At 49.6% G+C, this 24,329-nt stretch overlaps 1 protein-coding gene across 6 annotated transcripts in view; it reads right to left on the bottom strand.

Annotated features, from left to right (window-relative positions):
• Window positions 1–16,864, bottom strand: part of TCERG1 (transcription elongation regulator 1) — a 32,918-nt gene extending 16,054 nt beyond the window's left edge. Inside the window, exons 1-10 of one of the 6 annotated variants that reach the window (XM_064161701.1) lie at window positions 16,760–16,781; window positions 16,117–16,208; window positions 15,335–15,560; window positions 11,819–11,971; window positions 11,401–11,644; window positions 8,373–8,615; window positions 4,558–4,620; window positions 3,107–3,307; window positions 1,454–1,569; window positions 366–454 (exon numbers count right to left, since the gene is read on the bottom strand). In XM_064161701.1, coding sequence (XP_064017771.1) covers window positions 366–454; window positions 1,454–1,569; window positions 3,107–3,307; window positions 4,558–4,620; window positions 8,373–8,615; window positions 11,401–11,644; window positions 11,819–11,971; window positions 15,335–15,559 — 1,334 coding nt within the window. In that variant the 5' untranslated portion in view covers window position 15,560; window positions 16,117–16,208; window positions 16,760–16,781. Of the gene's footprint in view, window positions 1–365; window positions 455–1,453; window positions 1,570–3,106; window positions 3,308–4,557; window positions 4,621–8,372; window positions 8,616–11,400; window positions 11,645–11,818; window positions 11,972–15,334; window positions 15,561–16,116; window positions 16,209–16,759 lie in introns of all 6 variants that reach the window. The other 5 variants (XM_064161697.1, XM_064161698.1, XM_064161699.1 and 2 more) reach the window with 5 other exon arrangements.
• Between the last annotated feature and the right edge of the window lie 7,465 nt (window positions 16,865–24,329).

Genomic DNA, 24,329 nt, shown 5'->3' with positions numbered 1-24,329 from the left:
ACAGTCACACCTACTCCTTCCCAGGGTAAAACAAGTGCAGGTTTGTAATTTTTTGGCCAGTATTTTATTCTGCATCCTCAGGAACCAAAGACAGTTGAAAGGGGCTGGGATATGAAATCTGTACTGGTAGCATCCCTTGCAGGACTGTGGTTCACATGTGGTGGAACTGCCACGCACCCCCCCCACTGGACACCATGGGCGGTGTCGGTTGGAGGAAATTCAACTTCATTTAAGACGGAAGCACACCAAGAACAGGACTGTCACACACTGGTCCTTATTCTAGCTAACCCAGCAGCCTTCCTGGTGGCTATAGATAGTGATGTTCCAGTCCCACAGTAACAGCCATAAGAAGAACCATCACCTACCATGGGGTTCCTGGAATAGGAGTGGTTGCTACTGGCTTGGCCTTCTGAGCTGCTTTCTCTTCTTCTGTCATCTCTTCCTCCTTCGGCTCCTCAAGGAAAACACAAGTTAGAGGGTTCATGCAATGGCAGATGGACAATTATTTAAAGCAAGCAACTTGTTTTGAACAGAAAAATGCATTTGGCAGTATTTTGGTAACCAGCTGACAACTGCAGCTCATCCGTGCCTGAAACAGAAGTGTTGGAATTTCAGCAGTAACTGCTGCTCAAAAGTCTCCATTCAGAAAACCTCCAAGTGTTCTGTGACCTTTTGACTTCAGAGAAAACTCATGGAAACTCCTTGAATCAAGGCCTGAGTACAGGGCCAAGGGTGAAGGTTAAGAATAAATCAAAATTTGTGAGAAAGCTAATTCACTTGAACATGAGACATGGAACATGAAACAGCCAAAAAATCTGCAGTCACAACCCAGCCAGCACCTCCAAAGACAACAGGGTAGAGTGGTAATAAACACCAGCAGCTGAATTCTGTTCTTTGGCAGAAATCAGCAGAAGAGTTCTAACTTTTAGACCAACACCTCAGTGTTTCCAGAACTAGGCTTTCTCAGCAGGACAACACACTTTACAGGGAAAGCTCATTTTGATTCCTGCACTACAGACATTTTCTAGGACATGTTCCTAACAGACTCAATTTATCAGTTCCAGCATATGGAGATCATATGAGTTTTGTTTTAAAGCTGTTCAAAATGAAGTATTAAAAAACTAGAAAAGCACTATTAGATGTCAAACATTCAGGATAAATTTCATTGTCGTGAACACCTTTAAAAAAAAATGAGATGAGCTAACTTAGTTTCAAGCTCTTAATAATTTCTTAGCTCACTTACTCTATTTTTGCTTTAAATGTCCTTTTTCCTTATGTAAAAAACAAACAGGGCAAAAAAAAAGCAGCAAAGCAGCTATGAGTCTACAATCACCCCAGGAACCGAAGAACTCAAACCATGCCTGCTGTCAATATGCCTGGTCTACAAATGCAGCCTCACCTGTAGGCTGTAGGGTTCAACATGCTGACACTATTTGGTTGCAAGGTCTTTTACCTCCTTTATAAGTTCTTTTATAGGTTCTTCTTTTGGGTCTTCTTCTTCTGTCTCCATGGGTAATGCCTCCTCCGTGGGCTCTTTAATTGGCTCTTTAATCTTCTCTTCCATTTTTTCTAAATAAAGACAGAATTTTCCTTAGTGTTATTCCAAAACCACTCCAGAACCACAATTTTTCTCAGTATGATTTCCCAAGCACAACAGCAACCCAAAACTTAATTTTAATGTGTTTTCCCTTTCTGTCCTTTTTGAGCCTTGCACTGCCCACTTATAAAGACATAGTAATTTTCTGTACCAAGTACCTGAAAGGGGCCTCCAAGAAGGATGGAGAGAGACTATTTACAAAAGCCTGTGGGAGGAGGGGCAGTGGCTTCAAACTAGAGAAGAGATCAGATTGGATGTTAGGAATAAGTTCTTTACTATGAGGGCAGTGGAACACTGGAACAGGTTGCCCAGGGAGGTGGTTGGGGCATGCTGGAGATATTCAAGGTGAGGCTCGACAGGGCTCTGGGCAACTTGATCTAGTGGAGGATATCTCTGCTGACTGCAGGGAGGGTTGGACTAGATGACCCTTGGAGGTCCCTTCCAACCCAGACCATTCTATGATTAAGATCTGCTTGGGACTGGAAAATGACATGCTGTAAGGGAGCCTTTAGTATCAAAAAGCTAACTGAAATGTGCTAACAGAAAGAGATGGAACATCACTAAAAGTATCAACTCGCATTGCTACACTGAGGGCCATTTCCAGACTGGAAACGTTGATGACAAAGTCCCATGAAGTGCAGAGAAAATTCAGACAATCACATGAGGATTGCTCTGCCCCCATTCAAATACTGTAAGATGTATAATCTTACAATCTTTGCATCAGCAAAACTGACATTTCCTGTCTGAGGTGTTTTTACCTCAGTCAAAACATCTGTTACTTTGTGCTGATTAGAAAGATGAGTATGAACTAACCCAGCTGTGTGAATGCTCTGAATTTCTCTAAACAGATTCCTTGGAGCTGAAAGATTCAGCAGGCAATAAAAAGAGGAACTATTTGAGTCAGACTGGATTTCTTTTCCTATAAGGCTGCAAAACTGACTAAAAAACACCAGATTTTTGCCTCTTTTTCCTCGTTTATGACACAAGAATAATTTCCCTCCAAGGTAACACCACCCGAGAACATGATATGGATTCAGAGAAACACAGCTCACAGAACACAAGCAGAATAGGACTTTGGGATGCAGACAGAAGGAGAGGATTCATTTTCCACTCATTCCAAAGGTGTTTACATGCTTAGTTTCTGAAGCTCAACATTCCAATGACCTTCATTCTCTCCTACTCCACAGCCTTTAAAATTTCTGCATTTGCCCCTCACTTTCTGTCTTTCTGCAACTGGAATCTCTTCAGTGAGTACATAAAGCACTTACTGTCTGCTGAGCTAGGAACTGGCATTTACCCAAGCATCAGGGGATTTGGGAACATCTTTAGAACCAAACACATTGGGGAACAAAGAAACTGGAATGTTTAGACTTCAAACCAACTCAAATTTCAAAGCACTATTAAGGGAGGGAAGGGATTGGACATACTCTGCTGCACTTTTTCAATCACAAATACTGATGCTCCAAGCAATTTTGCCTAGAATGCAGCCACAGTAAGAACACAGAGCACCTTTCTCTTTCAGCTCTTGAGGTTTCTCCCATGTTGACTCCAAAGTCCTGTTGTTATAATAGTATGTTTTCCCATCTGCTGTCTTGTACTCTGTCCACTCAGAGACTGCGCTGGCTCCAGCCAGTGTAGCGGGTGAGGCAGCAATGGCAACCTGGGGGTGGATCATGGGCACAATGGGAGGGGCCATGCCTGGCAGGACACCTGTGGACAGAAAGGAAACAAGAAGAAAAAAAAAAGGAAGAGGGAAGGAAACCAGTAAGTGACAAGGAAGTACCCAACGGCAAAACCCTATCACTTTACTGACTTCATTTACAAATAATCAGACTATAAAGATTGTGTCCAGATTCAACTGCATCCTTCCTCAGCTTCCTCTCCTGCACAGCCAGCAACGTCCCACTCAGACAGCTTTTGCCTTTTAATGTGCAGCTCTGCACAAAGCTTGTGAGCTTTTAGGTATTTAAGATTTCAAAATTAAGTGTTCTGCTTACTAAAATAGTCTGCATTAGATCTCTATAGAAAAATCTTTTTAAATTATCTACTTCTCTGCCTAATTTGTCATTTAGGAGAGATTCCTACTGCTCTTGAAAGAAATACACAGCAGTGGCTCAAATCTGAGCCGTAGAATACGGAGCAGAACTCCAAGAAATCCTAAAACCTGAGTTGGAAAATTAATGTGAGTTCAGAGCCTTGGCTAAAAACTGATGAGAAGGAAATAATTTCCAATTGTGTGGTGGTTTTGTTCAGTGCTTACAGACTGATTGGAAAAAAGAAATCCAATCATGTTTTATTCACACCCTTAAGCAAAATGGCAAGTAGATAGCCAAAGGAACTCTACATCACCCTGTTATTTCTCTGCTCATCCCAACCAAACAGACATACTGAACTGATCTGGATGTCAAGCTCTAGAAACCCAAACTGGCTAAGACTAGAACTATAAGATCATAATTTTGAGGCTTCAGCATTTCTCTGAAAGGGTCTTTGTAAATCCTAGAAAAGCACACATTGCACACTGCCAGCAAGTGCTCTCAGCAAGTGACTTTGCTTAAACCCACAGTTTGAAGAATGAAATTCATACTGGGACGCACAAACACGCACACCAACATGCGAGCACAGCCATGTCACTGCACATGTGGAGGGAGGAAAACAAAAACCCACACACGAGGAACTCAGAACTCAGGAGAATGGGCATGAGGAGATTCACACTTGTTACAGAACTGGGTGATTAAAACTGTTCTAGAGTTTGGATATGAAATAAGCTAACACTACCAGTTATGTGGGCAAGTGATTTCCTGGCCAAATGGGATATTTGCATTTATACTGGTTTGGAAAAAGAAAAGTAAATAAATACTCATTCAGTTGGGGAAGCAAATAAATAAAGAAAAGATAAACAACAACATTCACTACCATGCCAACTTACAGACAAAACGAACTAAGATGGGTTGGAAAATTACCGGTCTTGGTGGTAGCGACTGTCTTTACATACGGGCAGCTGACTATTTGCATCATTGCTACACCTGCAAAAGGGACAAGCAAGCATGTTGGAAAGCTGCCAGCAAAGGTCAGCTACCACTGTGGGGGGGGCTGGCTGCTACAGGCATCCTGCTACCACTTGGAGTGCCACTTTCTGCTGGCCTCCCAGACAGAAAATGCCCATCAGTTTTGCTTCGATGTTTTATGTCAGATCAAATAGAAAACTAATTGTAAAGCTGCTGCACCCATCTCTGCCTACATTAAACCAGCTCTTGAGCATATTATTAGGATGCCATTAAGAAGAAAAAAAAAGTGTTTCCTTGAAGACTCAGGGGTTTAAGTTCAGCCAAGGGGCAGCGCCACAGGAAACTGTCCCATTGGGGCTGTGGTTCTCCTCCAAAAGCCTCTGCTAGGACAGAGCCATCGAGGAGCAGCCACAGAGCAAACCCAAAGGTCTCTGCTGCTTGCAGGCTGCTGCTGCATGTGAAAGGCAGTGGCAAGAGCAGAAGGACAGACTGAACTACTCAGACTAACAAAGCATGGCAGGGCAAAAGCCAAGCTAAACCTGGAGTAAAAGCTGAGGTTACGGGGTCATAGGGGAAGGCTGGAGGTGGAAGAAGGTGGGGAAGAGAAATAGAGGCAATGAAGCTACACAGAAAGCAGTAAAAAGCTGCACTTGGGCAGTGGCAGCAAGCCTTTTCTTTACTTGTGTAATCAAGAATGTCAGGAGCTGGAAAATACTCTAAAAAAGCAGCATAACCAGCCCTCAAAAAGGTAGCATGCGCTGTTCCGCTCTCCAGCTCACTAAGAAATGACACAGAGAGGCCACAAAGAGGAAAGAATCTCATCCTCCTCTATTAGACACAGAATTCAGTGGGAAATCAGACAGGGGAAAAGGAAATGCATTTGATATAGGAAGGAAAGGAAATTACAGAAGTTCTGCCTACGTTGATTCAGTCTGGACACTCAGAAACTGAAATACTTTAGAAACCTCCCCTTAAATGGCTTCAATTCCATTATCTGAGGCTGGAAATCCTCCAGCACAAAGTGAAATTAAACCCCTGTGTTTAGAACCAAAGTAATTTCTGGTTTTCTTCATTAGAGATCTGGTATGGAAATCACAAAAAATTCCTGCCAACTGATGGGAAAGTATTTCTGAGAATACAGAATTGTAAAGGCCTTTAATTATAATTCCAGTGAAAGAATCCCAGACTACTTTTATTTAAAAAAAAAATAAGTATGAATTGAGACACAAAACATTGACTCAGACGTCACTAAATGAACAGTTTGTCTACATTTGGGGAGGGAGGGAAACCTTCATGTGATGTATTGGAAAATGAATGTGAAAATTCCTTTTGAGGAAGTTACAACAGGGTTTGAAACTGGGTCAGTGCAAATAATGCCATCTGTGGGCTCCCTGAGATTAGAGAGCGCAGAGCACTTAGCAAATACCCAGGCTGTTTCCTCTGCCAAGTGCATTCCCAACCAAGCAACGCTTTTAACATGTGAATTAAGAGAGAGCAGCCTTACTTTTTAGATCTGAGATTATCAGATAACACCAATCAACTCCTCCACTGCTCTGCCTTTGTTATGTACAGCACAGAGATTAACCTGGCAGTCACTTGGCAGAAGCATTGTGCAGCTCTGGCTCTCTAACTCTGGCTGATGCTGCCAAACCCCCAAACATATTAACCACCATAAGCCTTTCTAACCTCACCTTACACTGATGTTTCTCATTACATATTTTAAAGACTTCCTTTTCTTTTACAGTGTTTATAAATCATCACAACCAAGTCAAGCCAGAATTAGCTGAAGGAATCAGACTGCTTTTATTCTGTAGTTAAGCAGAAAGACAAACTAGACTCATTAATGGAAGCACACACTTCACTGCATCTCTCTCACTTCTTAGGGGCTCATCTCACTGTAAGGAGAGGCCAAAGTCTGGCACCAGAGACCTTCTGAAAAAGAAAAATCACTTTCAAAACTGAGATTAAGAAGTTTACTAAGAAGATGGTTTTGCTTTGTCTTTCCTGCTCTACTGCAGCACTCACAAAACTGATAGAACTCACTAAAAAATCTAACCCAAGTACACCTCCCAGTGCATCTCTCCTGCCCTGACCACCATTCACCTGACCTCTCCCAGGCGAGTACCCGATGACATCCCTTCACAGGTATGGAATGGTCTCTCACTCCATGTTGTTTTCCTCTTGGCAATGTCAGAACTGCAGTTCAGAACATTCAGCTGCCTACCTTTAAGGCTTAACTCCTGTTCTTCCAAAGCTCACAAACACACAGACATAAGAATTCTCCTTCTGCCCATTATCTTTGCTAAGCCCTGAACACCGAGTTCAGAACAGATTTTATTTCCTGACTTAAAACAAGCCCTCCACTGTGAAAACCACAGGTACTACAGTGGGATTTCCTTTTCAAGGGAATTACAGACTGAATCTTTGCCCAGATATTTCAAAAGCCTATCCTAAAAGGAGAGGTTGATACAAGGGAGTTCTCTCTCCCAGTTATTAGAACTAACACCCATTTTAACTCCTTTGATGTCTATATCCTTTATCAGAAGTGTTTTCCTCCAGCCAATTCAATGGAATCACAGAATCAGTCAGGGTTGGAAGGGACTACAAGGATCATCTAGTTCCAACCCCCTGGCCACGGGCAGGGACACCCTACTCTAGACCAGCCTGCCCTTAAATACCTAGGTCAAGGCCTCTCTTCCTGCATCTTTGATTGATTCACTGAAAGGGCAGCAGAATGGGGGTGGGGGAGGGAAATCTTACTCAGCTTGTAGAGTCAAACCCAAAAGGATGCTGCTCTGAGCTGCTGCTTTGTGGTTTTTAACCAGAAACTAACTTATATCCAAGACAACTGCAGACTCAAACCTTCCTCTGTAACTGAAAATCACCAACTCTTGGTGGCTATTTAGTGAAAAAAGGTTAATTACTTCTGTGCTGGAGCAGAAATTCGGCTGTATCCATGCACACTGGAACATGGTACTTAACCAAGGAGTTGCTTTAGTGACTTCTCAGGAGTGGCTTTGTTGCAGTCACAACATTTTGACAGCCTAAAATCACTTCCTTAAGCATCTAAATGCTTGATGAAAACTTCAGAGGACAGCATTTACCCTAGAACTTCTGGGCTGCCACCCAAGATTTCTTCCTGACAGTTTTTGCTTCTAAACCCTGTGAACAACACCCTGGAGTCCTGAGCACCTCCATCACAGACTCCAACACTTGGTGTTCATACTCAGCATCCCTCTTGTCAGCTGCAAGCCCAGGGAACTGCAGACATCTCACATCACTCAGGGACAGTGTATCTGAATGGCTGCTCATAAATGCATCATTTTATTTCCTTTAGCCATAATCCATACTTTCATAAATACTTATGCACAAGACTTAAGATCAAAATCAAGGAGGTATAAGTGGTAAAATACTGAACTACAATATTCCCAGTCACAGATGGGCCATGCCCAGCAGCTCTCCTTTGTTATTACCTAGGATAGGTAGATGTGTGCCATGAGATTGAGAAGTGTTTGGTGCAATTCTTGTGTTTTTCAATCATCTAACAGAAAAAAGGTTTTTACAAGTTTAAATGCAGCTGTTTTCTGAGGACTAGAAGTCAAAAATTATCATGATCTAATGCAAAAGTCTGTCTGCTGACCCTGAATTCTTTTAGAGCTATTCAAGTGGAGAGGATTCAGGCACGTTCTGTACACAGTGGACACATGAGTGCAAACAAATTGACAACATGGACATGTAGCAGACAAGACAGTTACAGTTTGCCAATTTACCTGGAAGTGGAATAGGCATGCCAGGAAGGGGGACACGAAATGGAGGTACCATTACTGGTGGAAAAGCAGGAATTGCTGCAGTTGGCTGTGGCACTGCATGAGGAACTGCAGGAGGCAATGTCTGTGGGACTGGCTGGGGTACAGTCTGCACAGGTGTAGCAGAAGGAGCAGAGGTTGAAACACTGACTGATGGTGTGGCAACTGAAACACCCGAACTCGGGGTCTGGTCTTGTGTGGTAGGTGCTGATAAAAAAAAACAAAGAACACCTTGTATCTTCGACACTGCAAAAGAGGCACTGCAAACATACTGGCTCTGTTTCCCACAGACCTTACAGCAGCAGATATGCTCAGATATCATCAGCAGGAAGACACTCGTGGACTGAAAAAAACAACACACCTTTGCCTTCTCTGTAACATTAAATATTCACCAAGTCAAGTTCAAATTTTACTTCATCCCATTCTTTATGTCTAACGAGTCTCTAGAGCAGTAGCAGGAGTGTATTCAAAGGACAAACACAACCTGAAATGGAACTGTGCTCTGCGTCCCTGCTCAGGGAAACCGACAGTGAAGGCTGCAGAGTCTCTCAAATGGGAGAAGGCTGTGAAATGAGCACAGGTTCTGCTTTTTTGATAACAATGGCAGCAGCATGTGCAAGGCACCCGTTCATCTAAAACTATGCTCAGTAAGCCGTGACCCAAGAACCGAAAAATGCCAATTAAAAGGAAGTGTAAATAAGCAAGGAAAAGGCAAGTACTTTGTTCAGAAGCTGCAGGAACTTTCTTGGTCTTCAGTGCCTCCCAGTGGGAAAATGCACTGCTGGCATCCAATTCCATAATCCTTGCAGCATGATTGCAATCAGCCCTTGGCCGAGGGTAATGTGCACTGGGCACCCCAGCACTGGCAAACAGGATCAGCGACAGGACCACTTCTGCTCACCCACCAGCCTTGCCAATTTACACACACAGATTTGGGGGAGACTAAAGAGGAAGAGTTGTAAAAATGAGCTAATCAGAACAAAGCAAGCACATCAATTTCTGACTGTGCCCCGTACAGGCACACTCTGCAATTCTTCAGCAGCATTCCCAAGAATATATCACTGTTATCAATTTAAATAAAGATTTGATCTGTTGCTAAGTGTTTCAGAAAGAGTAAAAGCTCTTAGCACTGTCTGAAATTGAGGGAAACAGAGCAGACAGCCAGTATGTGATTTAAGTCCTAAGTCATATCAGAACCAGACAAGAGTGAAGCTCAGCCACAAGTTCCATTTTGCTTTTTACAGGTCAAGGCTGAACCATTAAATTATTTTAAATTATAGAATTTTATCACCTAGGCACAGACACCAACAGTAACAGTTCTTGAATGCAAAGGCAAAGTTTAGCAGATAAAACAGGTAGGAGTGGGACAGATTCTCAGCATTATTAGGAAATGGTGCTTCAGAGAAGGTGCAGATAGTGTTCCAAAAGTAGGACCAGTTCTCAAAAGCCTGGCATTGGGCCAGAGACTAATACTCACCTCCTGGTACTCAGCAAAAGAGTTAGAGTAGGCCAAATTTGAACAACATTGGGCCAGAAGCTAACACTCACCTCCTGGCACTCAGCAAAAGAGTTAGAGTAGGCCAGATTTCAACAACACATTGAGACAGAAGCTAACACTCATCTCCTGGTACTCAGCAAAACAGTTAGAGTAGGCCAGATTTCAACAACACAGCACTAAGCCACCTTTTGAATGAAAGAGGAGCCCTAAAATGCTTTGAACAACACAAATTATTTGCTGCTCTAATGACCTGTCTTCCCTTCAGGGCTAACTGAAAGCATAACTTGAGAGTTTGCAAAATCCGACTCCCTTTCACACACAGATCTCTGATGTCTGAGTTAGGTGCTGAGTGAAGCCTGATTTGTTTCCTCTCTTCAAAGAAAAAGATGGAGTGCCAGAAGATGCAGCTATACCCTCCAGTGGGAGTGACAACAGTTCAGCAGCTGCTCATCCTTTGCCTGACTTGGCCTCCTTGGCCTGACTCAAGGTCCATATTCATCCCAGCACAGCTCCAGTGACCAGGACTGTCCAACAACAGGCTCCTGTTCAGCACAGATGCTGTGCTCACCCAGCCACTTCATGCAGGGACACTGCCCAGACTGCTCCATGACCAGCTCTCCTTGCTTTGTGCACACCAGCTGACCTGACTCCTTATCTGCTGCTGACACACTCACGTGCAAACAGATCTACAGCATGGAATACGCATCTCTTCCTGAACCAGAGGCACTTTGCTAGCACACCCAAAAGCCCCAGTACAGGATAAATCTCACTGTTGATATGATCTGCAGAGATTATGCATCCCTTTCCTCTTCTGGTTCCCACAGCTGGAAAACTCTTAAAAGCAAAGGCTCAGCCCATGTCAATGGCAACAAACTTGATGCTATTACTCAAAGGTCACAGCAAGCAACAAAGGTTTCAAGAACTTTCTTTTTCCTCTTTCGTGCAGCTCTAGCAAATGGGAACTCCGAGGCTCAGTCAGAAGAATTAACACCAATGAAAGCAGAAGCAGCTCTACACTGTAACCAGCCCAGGAGCAGCACTCAAAGATCTGGCCTGTTAAAGCCACTGAAACCATGTAGGAAACAAAGTGGCAATAGCTACAACTGTTAATTCCTACCTCAGGTGAACTTTTCTAGTGAAACACTTTAAAAAATGAATTAGCTCCATCTACAGTCAAAAGGAAATGGATGCGTAACAGCTTTGAGATGTGATAACAGTAGAGGGAAAATATACAGAGACCTAAAGGAGATGGGCTGCATGCTGATCTAGCATCACTGTCCAGGAGTAACTGTCAGACTTGGGGGGAAATAAACCAAACAGGTTCACATGCAAGGTTCTCCTGGATTAAATGTGTACTAGTAACTCACACTCCACTCTTTGTTTGGAACAACTTCCTCCTGCATCCCAAGATTTTGCTGCAGTGACTCCCCACAGCAGAGTCCCCACCACCTGCCCCCCACTACTGCCAAGCTGGAGAAGGCTTGGGTTACTCACTGGAGATGGTCTGTGACACTGAAGTGGCTGTGGTGGTGGTGGAGGTTGTGGAGGACTGAGTGCTGGAGGAGGTGGATGGAGATGCTGCAGAAGCAGGGCTGCTGGTGGTCGGCGTGGAGGCACCGACGGCTTGAGCCTGGGCCTGCGCCGCCAGCATGGGCGTCAGCTCCGACTGCTGGATCACCTTGACCCCGTCTGGCTTCGTCCAGGCCGACTCGCGCGTGCGCGCGTTGTAGAAGTAGACCTGCGGGCCGAGAACTCAGCATCACGCCAGGGCTCTGCAGGAGCAGCAGGCGGCAGTGCCCCAGCTCCTCCTGCCTTACGAACAGCTATCAAGAGCGCTGGCTGCGCCGCAGTGTCAGCCCATGTGTGCCAGCAGCAAATGCCCCTCGCCTGCCTGCCCTGGCAGTCCCCTTACCTTGCCATCCGGGGTCTTGTTTTCTACCCAGATCTCTTCAGCTGGGGGCATCGCTGGCGTGCCAGGGGCAGTGACAGGTGGCATTCCTGGAGGGAACATCATACCAGGAGGTGGTGGCATGCTACCCATGGGAGGAGGCATAAATGGTGGTCTCTAAAGGCATATAACAACAATAGTGAGGATAATGGAGGTGTCCAGCTTCCTTCATTAGCATACCAACAAAGCACAGCTACAGCAACCTTAACTCTGCCAGGCCTGAGAGCTGCTTTAGCCATCTCATGAGACCCCACCTTGAAGCTCTGTGTCCAGCTCTAGAGCCCCCAACACAAGAGTGACAAGGAACTCTCGGAGTGGGTCCAGGAGGCCATAAAGATGATCAGAGGGCTGGAGTACGTCTCCTGTGGGGTCAGGCTGAGAGCTGGGGTTGTTCAGCCTACAGAAGAGAAGGCTCCAGAGAGACCTTAGAGCAGCATTCCAGCATTTGAAGTGAGATACAAAAGAGCTGTACTCTCTGTACAGGGAGGGACTGTGTACAAAGGCTCATAGTGACAGGACAAGGGGTAATGGATTCAAACTGGAAGAAGCTGGAATTTAAATCACAGAAGGAGGATTCTTCCCCAATGACGCCGATGAGGCACTGGAACAGGCTGCCCAGAGAAACTGTGGAGGCTCCAAGCCTGGAAGCATTCAAAGCTAGGTTGGCTGGGACCTTGAGCAACCTGGTCCAGTGGAAAGTGTCTCTGTTTAAGGCAGGGAGAGATGGAACTAGATGCTCTTTAAGGTCCTCTCCAATCCAAACCAGTGATCCAATGCTACCAGCTCAGAGAACATGCTTTCTGACGAAGCACCAGCCATGGCAGAGCAGCTGCTGTGTGCACTTCACTTCTGAGATGCTAACGGAAATGCAAAGGATAAGAAGAAATGTGGCATGACAAGAAGTGGGGTGAAAGAAAAATCTCCTGAAATGGAGAAAATATCCCAGTGCAAAACGGAAAATGAATGGAAGAACTGTTCTTAATAACCAGCACTCAGCCATGCCCAGCTGTGAATCATACATGCCTGGGCAGTCACACAACAGCCCTTACAGTGAAGAAAAACAACAAAAATTTAGCTTATCAGCAAGCATCAGCACAGCGGAGCAGTGGATTTCATTACAATTCATTACACTCCTCCATTTCCTATTAACTGAAATTCTAGCTGGGGCTAATTTGAAAAAAAAACAAACAACCAAAACTATCAAGTTCTATTTTCATTTCTTCATCATCATAAGAAAGACAGAAGTGCTCCTGCACACTACTGCTACCTAAATGCTTGCTTTCTGAGGCAAAGGACAGCAAATTCTGCTCATTTGGAATGCTCTGCAATTCCCTGGGAACAAGCAACGCAGTGAACACATCCCTAGAAAAAGACACACAATAGAATCCACGAAGTTCTGAACTAACTCTGCACACACCTACAGCTGCCCTCATTACCTCCATCACTTCAGTCCTCACTCAACTCCTGATTCAGAAGGTTTCTTTCACAAAGGCAACTCCGAGATAGCTCACAGGCAGGGATGTCTGAGCTGCTGCTCTGCTCACTGACAGAGCAGGGGCAGAACCAAGCCCAGGTGGTGCGTAGGGAGCCCTGTGCTGCAGGAGCTGGTGGTCCAAATAGGGTGCAGTTCTTAGGGCCATGATCAGGTCCTTGCCTCCTATCTGCAATTGGCTTCTTTCAGAAGTTTCACTGAGATCCAAATGTCTGCTGTAAGAGTGATAATTTAAATGGCTCCTTAAATCCCTGGATTTTGTTAAACCCTGCTACAAATGAAGCCCAGAGCACACATAACTCAAAACACACCCACAAGAGAGTAAGGTAACTACAGCCTTTCTTTCCTTCCTCCTTTTTTCTGCACAGCTCCTCCACCAGCCACCAGATCTTCTCTTCACTGCTCTCCAGTCTGTAAGAATCCAGCAGAGCTCATTTCTGCCTGCTGCTGCCTTCCCCAGAAAATTAGTCCCTTCCAGGGCAACCCTGGGAGCGAGATGGGGATGAGGGCTCTTCAGCCAGAGCATTAAGGACACCCTACAGCTCCACTCAAGCATACCTCCTCCTCCCTCCCACAGAGCCTTTCAGCATCCTGTCTTCCCTTGTACTAGGAACAGAGTGAGGAGCTGAAGCCCAAACACTTGGTACAAAGCAGAGCACAGGACTGGCATGGTGTGAAACATTTACACACTTGATGAGTGGGCTCCACTTGTGATTGTGAGTTGTAGAAGACACTCTGACTGCATGGAAAGAACAGCTCTGATGGAACAGCTGAGAACTGTGGCATGTTCAGAACACAGATTCAACAGAGCTATATGATAAACTGAGTAAAGAGTAATGGGAGGGAAAATATCCCACAGCTCTGCCACCAAAAAACACATGCAAAGCAGGGCCTAAAATGCCATAGAATACCCCAAGTCAGCATGTTCTCTTCCCATACTGCTCACATCCCTATTTCTGAAAGTAAATTTCCCAGCACTAAAGTCACTATTCTAGCACAGACAGTGGTTGTGAATCAGAACAAGCCAGGGTCTCTTGACAGATGTGTGGGGCCTGTCAGAATGCCTGTGTCTCTGAAAAGCAGGCAAAAGAACTTAAATATTCATTCCCATGAAATACAGACAGAAATCTATCTGGTCTGAGCACAGCAGACTCGCACAACCCCTGCAGGTGCAAGAAGTGCTGTCAGCACCAAAACCCAACCAGTACAATGATGAACACAAGGTAGAGCATTCTGTCTCTGCCAAGAGTTATCTCATGTCAGCACAAGGGCCACCTCAGCTGTTCCAGTCAAACACGGGGCCTACTCTGAGGTTTTTCTCCAAATGCTAGATTTTCCTTTGTCTGTGTTGACACTTTCTGATGCACTCTCCTGAACACAACACTGTAGTGAAACATACCTCACTACTGATCAGATCCCTACATCTTGGAACGACTCCTGCTCTGCTCACCCACCCATTGGTGAATTGGTGAGCAGCAATAAATAACACAGCACAGCAGTGAGGACAGGTGTGGCTCTGCTGGCACCCACACATAATTCGGCTACAACTCCTCCACCCTCCTTCCAGTCTTGCTTCACCAAGGGGATACAGGCAGAAACTGGGTAACCCCAAAAGGCTGGTGTGTACTTCGGGTGCTGGCTATGAGGGCACACAAGCCAGATTTCACGTTCTGTACAGCCACAGGGCACCAGCACCAAGTCAGGTTCTAGTAGAGCCTCTGCTGGTGAGTGTAAACCAAGTGCATAATTGATTCATTTAGAACTGCCTCAAACAGTTGAACAAGCTGTGTTTACATACCACAGGTATGCATTAGCTTTACAACACCGTGCACTAGGCTTATGCTTTCATCATGCCCTGCTATTTCCCCTCATCCATTGAAATGTCTCTCCTTTTATTATTCCCACACATGAAAACAAAACAGGAGGAAAAAAAAAACCCAAGCCTGAAATTCCAACTCAACAAACCCAGACAATTCCCCTTTTTTTACCTGTAAATGTGGAGGTCCCATCGGGGGAGGAATCCCTCCTGGAGGTGGCATGGGAGGCATGTTGGGATCAAAGGGAGGACGTCCAAATGGGGGGCGAGGCGGTGGAGGGGGCCCTCGCATCATGCCGAAGGGTGGAGGTGGCCGCATGAGCGGTGGGGGGCCCCGCATCACCGCGTTAGGTGGGGGAGCTGGGCCACGAAACCTCAGTGCTTGCTGCTGAGCCATCCTGTGGAGAAGGTCAAAGGGAAACAGTTTATTTCTGCTTTCTGCTCGGGGGTAAGAAAACCAGTTCTTACAGCAAGCAGGGAAAAACCCTAATAAAGATGGAAAGGACATGGAAAAAAACAGCCAGGTTTGACTCAGCCAAATTAGGTGTGCTTAGCTAGAGAAGAAACCACTTCAGCAATTTCTTCCACTTCACAATTCAAGTTTATTAGTCCTCAAATGTTAATTTTTACTCATGGAATGAATAACCTAGAGATGGGATCAGGGTTGGCAAGCAGCGCAGAGCCATACCCAGATCTGTCAATGCTCCTTCAACGCAACCTGCAGTTGTCTCCTGTCTGCATGTGCATCCTGGAGCTCTGAAGCCATGGCCCGGCTATCGGTCTCACCAAGGGTTTAATTATTCTGCAGCACGAGTGTCTGCACGGGTGGCCTACATCCTCTGCATTTGTGACCTCCGACAGGACGTGAACCCTGACCGTCGCGCTGAACCCGCTGTGCCACCCAACCCTCCACACAAGGCGCCTTGTAAGTGTAGATATAGAAAAAACGTTCACCTTTGGAACCAACAAACGCTCTTCTGCTGCTCTCAGGGAAACAATTTTGCCCACCATTTAGTGCCAGTGCAATACCAATGTTGGCATGATGACTCAAAATTGAAGAAAACAAAGGTTATGAGAAGGTGAACAGCGACAGCCCCGCGGCTCAGCGCCGGGCCGCTGGGCAGCCCCTGCTTCTGCTGACCTGCACTGCGAGCGGCGCAGGGAGCGCCGGGGCAGCACTGCTCGGCGAGAGCGGGCACATGGGACACTGCCGGGAGCCCCGACCAACCCCTCAGCCCAGCTCCACACCCGAGAGCGGGGCTTGCCCCGGTGGGCCCGTCCACAAGGCCTCGGCTACCCCACGGGGCCCGTCCGGCGAGGCCGCACGCGGGAAGAGAAAATGGAGACGGCGAGAGCAACTCCCGCCGGCCCGCCCGCCCCAGCCCGGCCCCGCCCCGCCTCAGGAACGCGCCCAGGTCCCGGCCTCACCCCGGGCCTGCAAGCCCGCCGGGCGCAGGCCGAGCCCGCGAGCGAGCTGCGGAAAGGCCGAGCTAGGCCAGGCCAGGCCAGGCTAGACCACGCTAGGCTAGGCCAGGCCAGGCCAGGCCGCGGCCCCCGCCCCCAAGAGCCCACCCTCAAAGCCGACCGCCAGTGGTACCTGAGTTCGCTGCCGTACCGCTCCGCTGCCGCCTCCCCCTCGCCACCACCGGCCCCCGCGCCACCGCCTCCGCCCCGCTCCGCCATCGCCGCCTCGCAGCGCCGCCGAGCCCCGCCGCTGCCGCTGCCGCCCCACTCCTGCAGCGTCCCATTGGCCGGTTCGCACGCCCGTCAATATACGCAACGCACGATGCGCCCTGCGATTGGCTGCCGCACCCGCCGGCTTTGAATGGGAGACGGCAGGCGCGCCGGGATTGGCTGCGCTCGGGCGCGCCGCGCACGCACGGGTCACGGAAAGCGTGATCTGCACGGAAGGCCGGAAGAGGTCTTACGTCAGACGGAGCAGGCCCTAGGGAAGAGAGGGACGGATGTTGCAACCAATCAACGGGCAGGGTCCCGCGGACCAATCATGTCCCGCAGGCGGCTACGCGCTCCAACCAGAAAGCCAGCTCGGAGACGGCACCGCCCACCGTATTCCAGCGGCGGCCAGGGCGGCACGCGGGGGCGGGGCAAGCGCCGGGAAACCCAGCGGCAGCCAATCACCGGCAAGGGCGGGGAAAGCCGGAGCCAATGGGGAGCCTGGCACGGGCTGTGCCTCCGCCGCTGGGGAGCGCTGTCAGGGTCTCTGGAGCGGCCGCAGGGGTTCCGGCTTGGAAGTCGTCAGCGAACCTCGGCGGGGTCGGGAGAGTTGAGGGGAGGGATCGGGAATCCGAAGGCCTCGGGGTGCTGGGAGAGTTGTGAGGGCACCTCTAGGTGATCCCTGCTGTCCCTTGTGCCGAGCCCCCGCAGGGAGACACCCCTCATCTTCATCCCCTCTCCCCCCAGTACCAGCTTTGGGGGCTGCCCTCTCATCACCCTCTGGGGCAGGGGGACTGCTGCAAGAGGCCGAGGGGTAGAGGCTGCGGCTAGGTTCCTCTGTCTTCATCAGCACCACTTTGATACCAGGCACTGCTGCTGCACCCACTCCCCAGGCAGTCCCAGAGCTCCTGGGCTGCACTGGCAGGAGCTCGAAGAGGCAATGGCGCCAGTACAGCCTTTGCTGACGGGGCCTGGTCTACCACAGTGCCTGCATTTGTAATAACACCCCAGCGTGTGCCCAGTATGTCTGCCCCACTGGGGCAGACACAGGAGGCTGCGTGACTGCACCTAGGCTCTCTCTGCCCTGGGCTGAACCCACCTGTGTAACTCCTACCTCTGCAGGGTGCTGCAGGGGCTGGGGCGTTGAGGCCTCTCTGGAGGGCTGCTGGCCTCGATCGTCTGCCCCCAGCAGAGGGCCAAGGGGCTGAGACAGATCAAGCTATGGACAAATGGTATAGAGGGCAAAAGGCTGCAGTTCCTGCTACCTGACTGGAATGGAATAGGGACATGTGGTGCACACGACTGGTCCCCATGGCCGTGGTAGAACCCCTAAAGTGCCTGATGCACATGCAAGTGAGGGAAGTCTTGCTGCACGATGCTTACCGTGGGACACAAGTGGTTCTGCTGCCGTGGAGAGCCCCATTGAGGAAGTGGCGGTGCTGGGACCAGGTCTGAAGCTAGCAGCACTGGTGAGTTCCCCGGAGATGTGACCCTCAGGTCTGCCTAGGAGCCTGTCAGGCAGGTAACTAGCTGAGGGCTTGTTACAGATGAGCAATAGACATGGGAAATTGTGCAGTCTGGGAGCAAAGGGAACTCACCTCCAGTTCCAGTGCCCAGTCCTGGGTTTCTTTTGTAGGCCATGTAACTGAGCTCAACACACAGGGCTCAGCTACTGCTGTGAGCCACCAGCCAGCTCTGGCCTGTCAGAAAACTGAATTTACGGTTAAAGCCTCCAGAACTCCCTGCAGGGACAGCTCAGCTATGTCTGAGATGCAGTGAGAAACAATCTATCCTACTGAAAAGCCACCTGGAGCTGAACTGTGTTTCAAAAGAAACAGCCCATGACAAGGAGGGGCAGATGTCCCCCTGTAAAGCCATGTGCTGTGTTCCAGGGGACATCTCCATTTCTCCTGCTGTGGGAAGGACATCAGGAGCCTTGCTGAGCTATCACATTTTTCCCATCTCTCACTGCTTTGATTCTCTGGTCTACTTTTCCTATTCACTTCTTTCTGTCAAAACAAAACAAAACAAAACAACCCCCCACAAACCCCAAACAAACAAACCCCCTAAACAACAACAACCAACAACCAAGGGGTGGGGGGAGAAAGAAAAAAAAGAGCTGTCTTAAATATTAAAGAGCTACTTAAATAATAAAGTAACAGAATTACTGAGGGACCTTTTGGTGGTGCTATGCTAACGAGGCTCTCACACTTTGATTTTGCTGCTCAGTTTCTCTGTTGATGTGTTTTCTTGAAGTCACTGCTGCTGTGAGGATTTTGACAGCTCGACTGGCAGGAGCTCCCCAGCTGCCTGCATGCCCCACTCCATGTCCCTGTGTCCCCAGCCTCTCTTGGTCCCCAGCAACTTAGGAGGCTGGGGATCCTCCCTGTTGCTTTTGCCCCTTAAGATGCTGTAGGAAGGAGCTGGGGCTGACTTCCACCAGCTCTGCCCCAACAGCAAGGTGCAGAGAGCCTGTTTGTGCTTGGAGGTGTGTGTGGGGGGGGGAGGGGCAGATGGGGCTGGGAGCCCCCACCCCACATCTTCATCACCAGTGCTGAGAGTGATGAACGCTTGCTGACAGCAGGAGGTTGAAAGGGGGTTTGGGCACAGTAGCTGAGATCCTCCCCAAACAGGGGGGCTCTCTGTCTTCCAGGAGCAGCTTTCATCCCCCTTTCATCTGCTTGCTTCAGGATTGTCTCAATAATTTATTAGTTGCATGCTGGCAGACAGGAGCCTTAGCAGGACCCATGCCCATGCTGGGGAAGAGCTGGCCCAGTTCCGCCAGAGCCCCGAGCTGTCCCACCCTGTGCAGCTCTGTTTTCTCAGAGCATTTCAAGCAGTGACTCTCAGGTTGCAGCTCTTTCAGGAGCAATTAGTTGTGAGCAGTGTTGATGAATCCACTGGCAACTACCTGTTTATCAGGATGTGGCTGTTGGAAATAACACCATTTACTGTGCTTACCGTGCTGCTCTCCTGGATTTCACTACAAACCTCACCTCTAGCAGTGCAGGCTGCTCTTTGCAGGGATTCCTCATGGGTTTACCAGCAGAGCAGGCTGCTGGAGCCCAGGTATGAGAGGGAAACAAGGAGCTACAGCCTCTGGACATGCTCAGGTCTGCAGAGGTCTCCTGCAGAGCAGGAGCTCACCATCCATGGCTCGTTGATCTCCTCTGAAGGGCTCAGCACTGCTCCCCAGGCTGGGAGAGCACTGCTGAGACCCCATGCCCCTGGGAGGAACAGGTCTAGGACAGCACCTGTGAGGGGCATGGAAAATCCCCAGGGGAACCAATATGTGAACCATCTGCACTGGCCTTGGACCTGGTGGGTATCCAGGTGGGTTTTCAGGATGCCCACTGCAGCTCAGGTTCCCATTTCCGGAATCTCCCCCAGGCTCCTTGCTCCAGGCTGGCATAGAAAGCTGCCAACTCCACGCTGCTGCAGAGTGACACAGAGTGCTTCCACTGCTTGTTCTGCATGGAGACCTTTGAGCTGAAGTTCAGATCCCTGCAAGTTTCAGAGGAGCATTCCTCACACGGTCTGACTCGTCTGCCAGGTATGCAGCAAAGTGCTTGAAATTCTGCCTTCGGGATGCTCTCTAATCTGCCCAGGTGTCCAAGGCAAGAGGCCTTTTCCTTCCTCTGTGTGACATGAGCTTTGGTTTCCTCTGGCTGGGAGTGGCAGAGCCCTGGTGGGCTTACATGAGGGCAGACATCCTGCAGCCCTGCTGATCGTGGGATCAGCCCTTCAGTTCTGCACGCCCTGAGACGCTGACATCTTGTCATTCTTTTTTCTTCTTCTCCCCCCCGCCCCCCCAGATTCCAGGTTGAAATGTGACGGTGAATTAAAAATCTTGCCCTGGGCTTTCTGCAGGGCCTCTCAGCTCCTGCAGTACCAACATCTGCCAGGGAGACCCCCGGCTCCTGTGCCGGAGGGTGGCAGCCCCGAGCTGGCACCGGGCCGCGTTCCCAGCTCCCTGCCCACCTTCACATTTCATCACGGCCAAAATAGTGCTCGGGGAACGGGGCAGGTCTGTGGAAAGAGAAGGTCTCTACAAGGACCTGACCCAGGGATGGGGCCGATTCCAGCCTGTCGTGTCTGCCAGCAGCTAGCAGAGCACGGCTTTGGCAAAGGGCAAAGGTCTGAGCACCGTTTGCTGGACCTGGGCATCCCTTGCAGATGCTCATCCCTGAAAAGAACACCTCTGGGCAGCTACAGCTCAGCCCTTGGCAAACCAGACACCGGGTTTGTGTGCAGCATCAGCTGGGCTGACAGGGCTAAGAGAGGGCTGAGAGAGAGGCAGGAGAAGGGAGCAGCCATCTTCCCCCAACTGCTTCCATTCCTACACTGTCCCCAGCCACTTCTATCCCCACACCACCTCCATCTGAGTGGTCCCTAGGGTCTGCTCTGCAGCTGTGTGGGGGCTATCAGGGCTCTCCTGGGGCTTGTCCAGCAGAGGTGAGATAGAAAGGCCTTGGAGTGTGGTTCTGGGGATCCAAGACTGGCTGTCCCGGTGACAGCTCTGTTTTTTCACATCTGATGTATTCGCCTTTTTTTTTAACACAGAACAGCAAAAATTTAAACAGTACTTTGTTTCACTCTGATTAAGTTCATTTCTCAGCAATTCTGTCTGTAGAACAACCCTTTCTGACTGCCAGGCTGTTAAACTGAGGGCAGAAGCAGGGTTTGTGGTTGTGCTTTCCTGTGAGGTTTAAATATTGGTTTGAAATTTGATTTGGGAACTAGACGTTGGAGCTGCAGAGGAAAGAGCTGTTGGAGGAAACTCAGGCAGCCAGCAACGGGGAGCTTGGCCCCTCAGCATGCACACTGAAGTGGTGGTACCCACCAAACCATGTCACGTGGCATCATGCCACACTGCACCACTCACCACCCAGTTCTCTGTTCCTGCAGCCCAAGAAGGTATAATGTTACTTAAATCCTTCAGTAACCCTGTGGTGGGGATCCAGAGGTGGATTTTGGGGCTGCAATCAAGGGGCTGGCCGCTCACTGATGTGCTGGTTGCACCCCTCTGCTGGCCATGAGCTCCATGTGGCTCAGCAGTGAGGCTGGAGACAGCCTGTGCCAACAGCACAGGAGCAGACAGGTCTGGGTGCTGCCAAATAGCTGCAGGATGGCACAGCCCCATCCATCACCTCAGCTGCCAGGCACGGGGCATTCCAACTGGCCTCATGCTTTCCCTTTTCTGTAGATTCACCCTTGACATGGGAAGAATCCTTCAAAGGTGGGTGTGAGGTCCCTGGTGGTGCCAAGTCAGCCGGAGTAGAGTGTTTTGCTCACACTGGGGCTTGTTTGGAGTCAAGAGGTGGTGCGGAGCCAGCAAAGCTGAGCCCAGCCTCTCTGCTTGCTGTCTGCAGCACAAGCATCTCTTGCAGCTTGGCCTGGTAGGCTACCCCACCCTGCAAGTCCTTCTGAAAGGATCTGTGACCACTATAAGCACTGGCCACAGGGCCAAGCAGCCAGCCTTGGATGAGGGAAAAAGGCTCAGCCCCTGTCCCAAAATTCTGGGGGCGTCCAGGGCAGCTTCTGCTGCCTGCAACCAACCAGAGCTGATGCTAATAGGAAACGACCACTAAAGATCTCTGTGCTGCTCTGCTCTCCTGCTGCTGGTCCCTCTCTCCCTTTGTTGCTGCTGGCATTTTGTGAATTATTGATGTGCCTAGGTGCTGCTGCTCTCCCGTTTCCTCCTCTGCAGCTCCCACTGCCACAGCCAGACCCACACCATCCCAGGGACCTGCTGCCATCATGGGGTGACAGGAAGGCTCAGGCCCCAGTGGGCTCAGTCCTCAGTGTGTCCCCATGGCAGAGCTGAACCACCAAGCAGCTCCATCCCAGTGCTGGGGCACAGATCTGGGCCTTTGGTTGGCATGGGTTGGAGATTGATATGGGCGTGGAGATGGCCTGTGTGTTTCTCCATTCATGCAAGGCTCTTCTCCTCCAGCTCCTGATCGTGACTTCTGCTCATCCTCAGGTCCCTTCTCCAGTCCATACTGTTGGGGCACTCTCCTCGGGACTGTCTCAACTCCCTTCTTCAAAGCACAGGGTGCAGGATGCAGGGCACATGGTGCAATCACAGTTTGGCAGAGAGCGCAGGCCATGGGCTGCCTGACCCAGCTCCACACCAGGAGAGTGGGGCTGGGTGGCCATCAGGAATGGCTGTAGGGTCAGCTGAGGGGATTGCTCTGCATCCCTTGCTGGTGGGAGATGGGGGCTGCGGTGGCCACGTGCCAGCCTGGTGCAGGTACGCGTGACAGGGTATCTGGGCAGGCAGGTCTTCCAGGAGCGCTGAAAATGTGCCTCCCTCCCTCAGAGACCAGAACCGCACCGTCGCTGGGCTGCATATTTCATGAGGTGGTTTTAGGACAGGAGCTGCCTGCTGAGGGATGGCAGACATGCTATCTTGCTCACACAGCTTATTGGGAGGTCACAGTGACACTGGCACTGCGTCTGTGGGGCTGTTTCTGGGCAATGGGGCAGTGAGGTGGGAACTGTAGTGGCCCAGGGACCATGGCACTCGCAGGCACCCACAGCAGCCCCTGCTTGCAGGCTGAAGCACAGGGATAGGGGTGCTGCGGCAGGGTGGTAGAGTCTGTTTGCCCAGAGGGGTGTCCCTGATCTGGGTTCTGCTGCCTGGGGCTGTGCTGAAGTGGGGCAGACCCGCTCGGGCTTCGCTTCATCTCCACCACCCGTCACAGGGAGCAGCATCGCCGAGCGGTCCCAGGGCACCACGACTCAGGGCCAGTTTGCTCAGGTTTCCTCAGCGGGGGCTAATGTGTTTTCCATGTTAGCAGGCCTGCACGTGGCACCCAGCCTGCCTGCAACGTGGCACTGCCAATGCCTCTGACCAGCTCACGTGCCCCTTGCAGGGGATGGGGGCTACATGTCACCCCCACCCTGTGCCTCCAGACTGCCTTGGCCTGGGCTGACCCCACATTTGCAGTATTTCAGGTTAAGGGAAGAAGCCAATGGCTCCTCCCACCCCAGTGTCTCTGAGAAGGGAAGCGCTTGCTCTGTCCAAAATACTCAGGCTCCTTCACTGTCCCCCCAGAGACTACTGGGGAAAAAAAAAAAAGCACAAAATTTCTCTTTGGAAAGTCTGTAATTCAAAGAAACCTCCAGATTTGCCCTAAACTTCCTTCTATCTTTGGACTGAGTCATTTTTGAGTTGTGAGGCACTTCAACCCCACTGACAGCATCAGTGCTTGGTCAAACCACCCTCCAGTGCTCTCTGTAGAGCCCAGCCCCTGCTCCCTCTCCATCTCCATTCCATCTATAACTGACTCTGAGGCTTCTCTTCTAGCAAAAGGGTCCAATGGAGCTTGTCCTTGTTGCCCACTTAGAATGATCATCCCTAACCTTCCCATTCTGTTGCTACTGCAAGGAGAGCTACACACTCATCTCTCGGCTCCGTGTGGACATGAGAAGAGGCCAGTGAGGACGAACACACAGTGCATGGCACCTTTCAGGGTACAGAGATC

The sequence above is a fragment of the Pogoniulus pusillus genome, chromosome 22 (genome assembly GCF_015220805.1).
Source record: "Pogoniulus pusillus isolate bPogPus1 chromosome 22, bPogPus1.pri, whole genome shotgun sequence".
NCBI classification, from domain to species: Eukaryota; Metazoa; Chordata; class Aves; order Piciformes; family Lybiidae; genus Pogoniulus; species Pogoniulus pusillus.
This window is presented reverse-complemented; position numbering and strand designations above follow the sequence as displayed.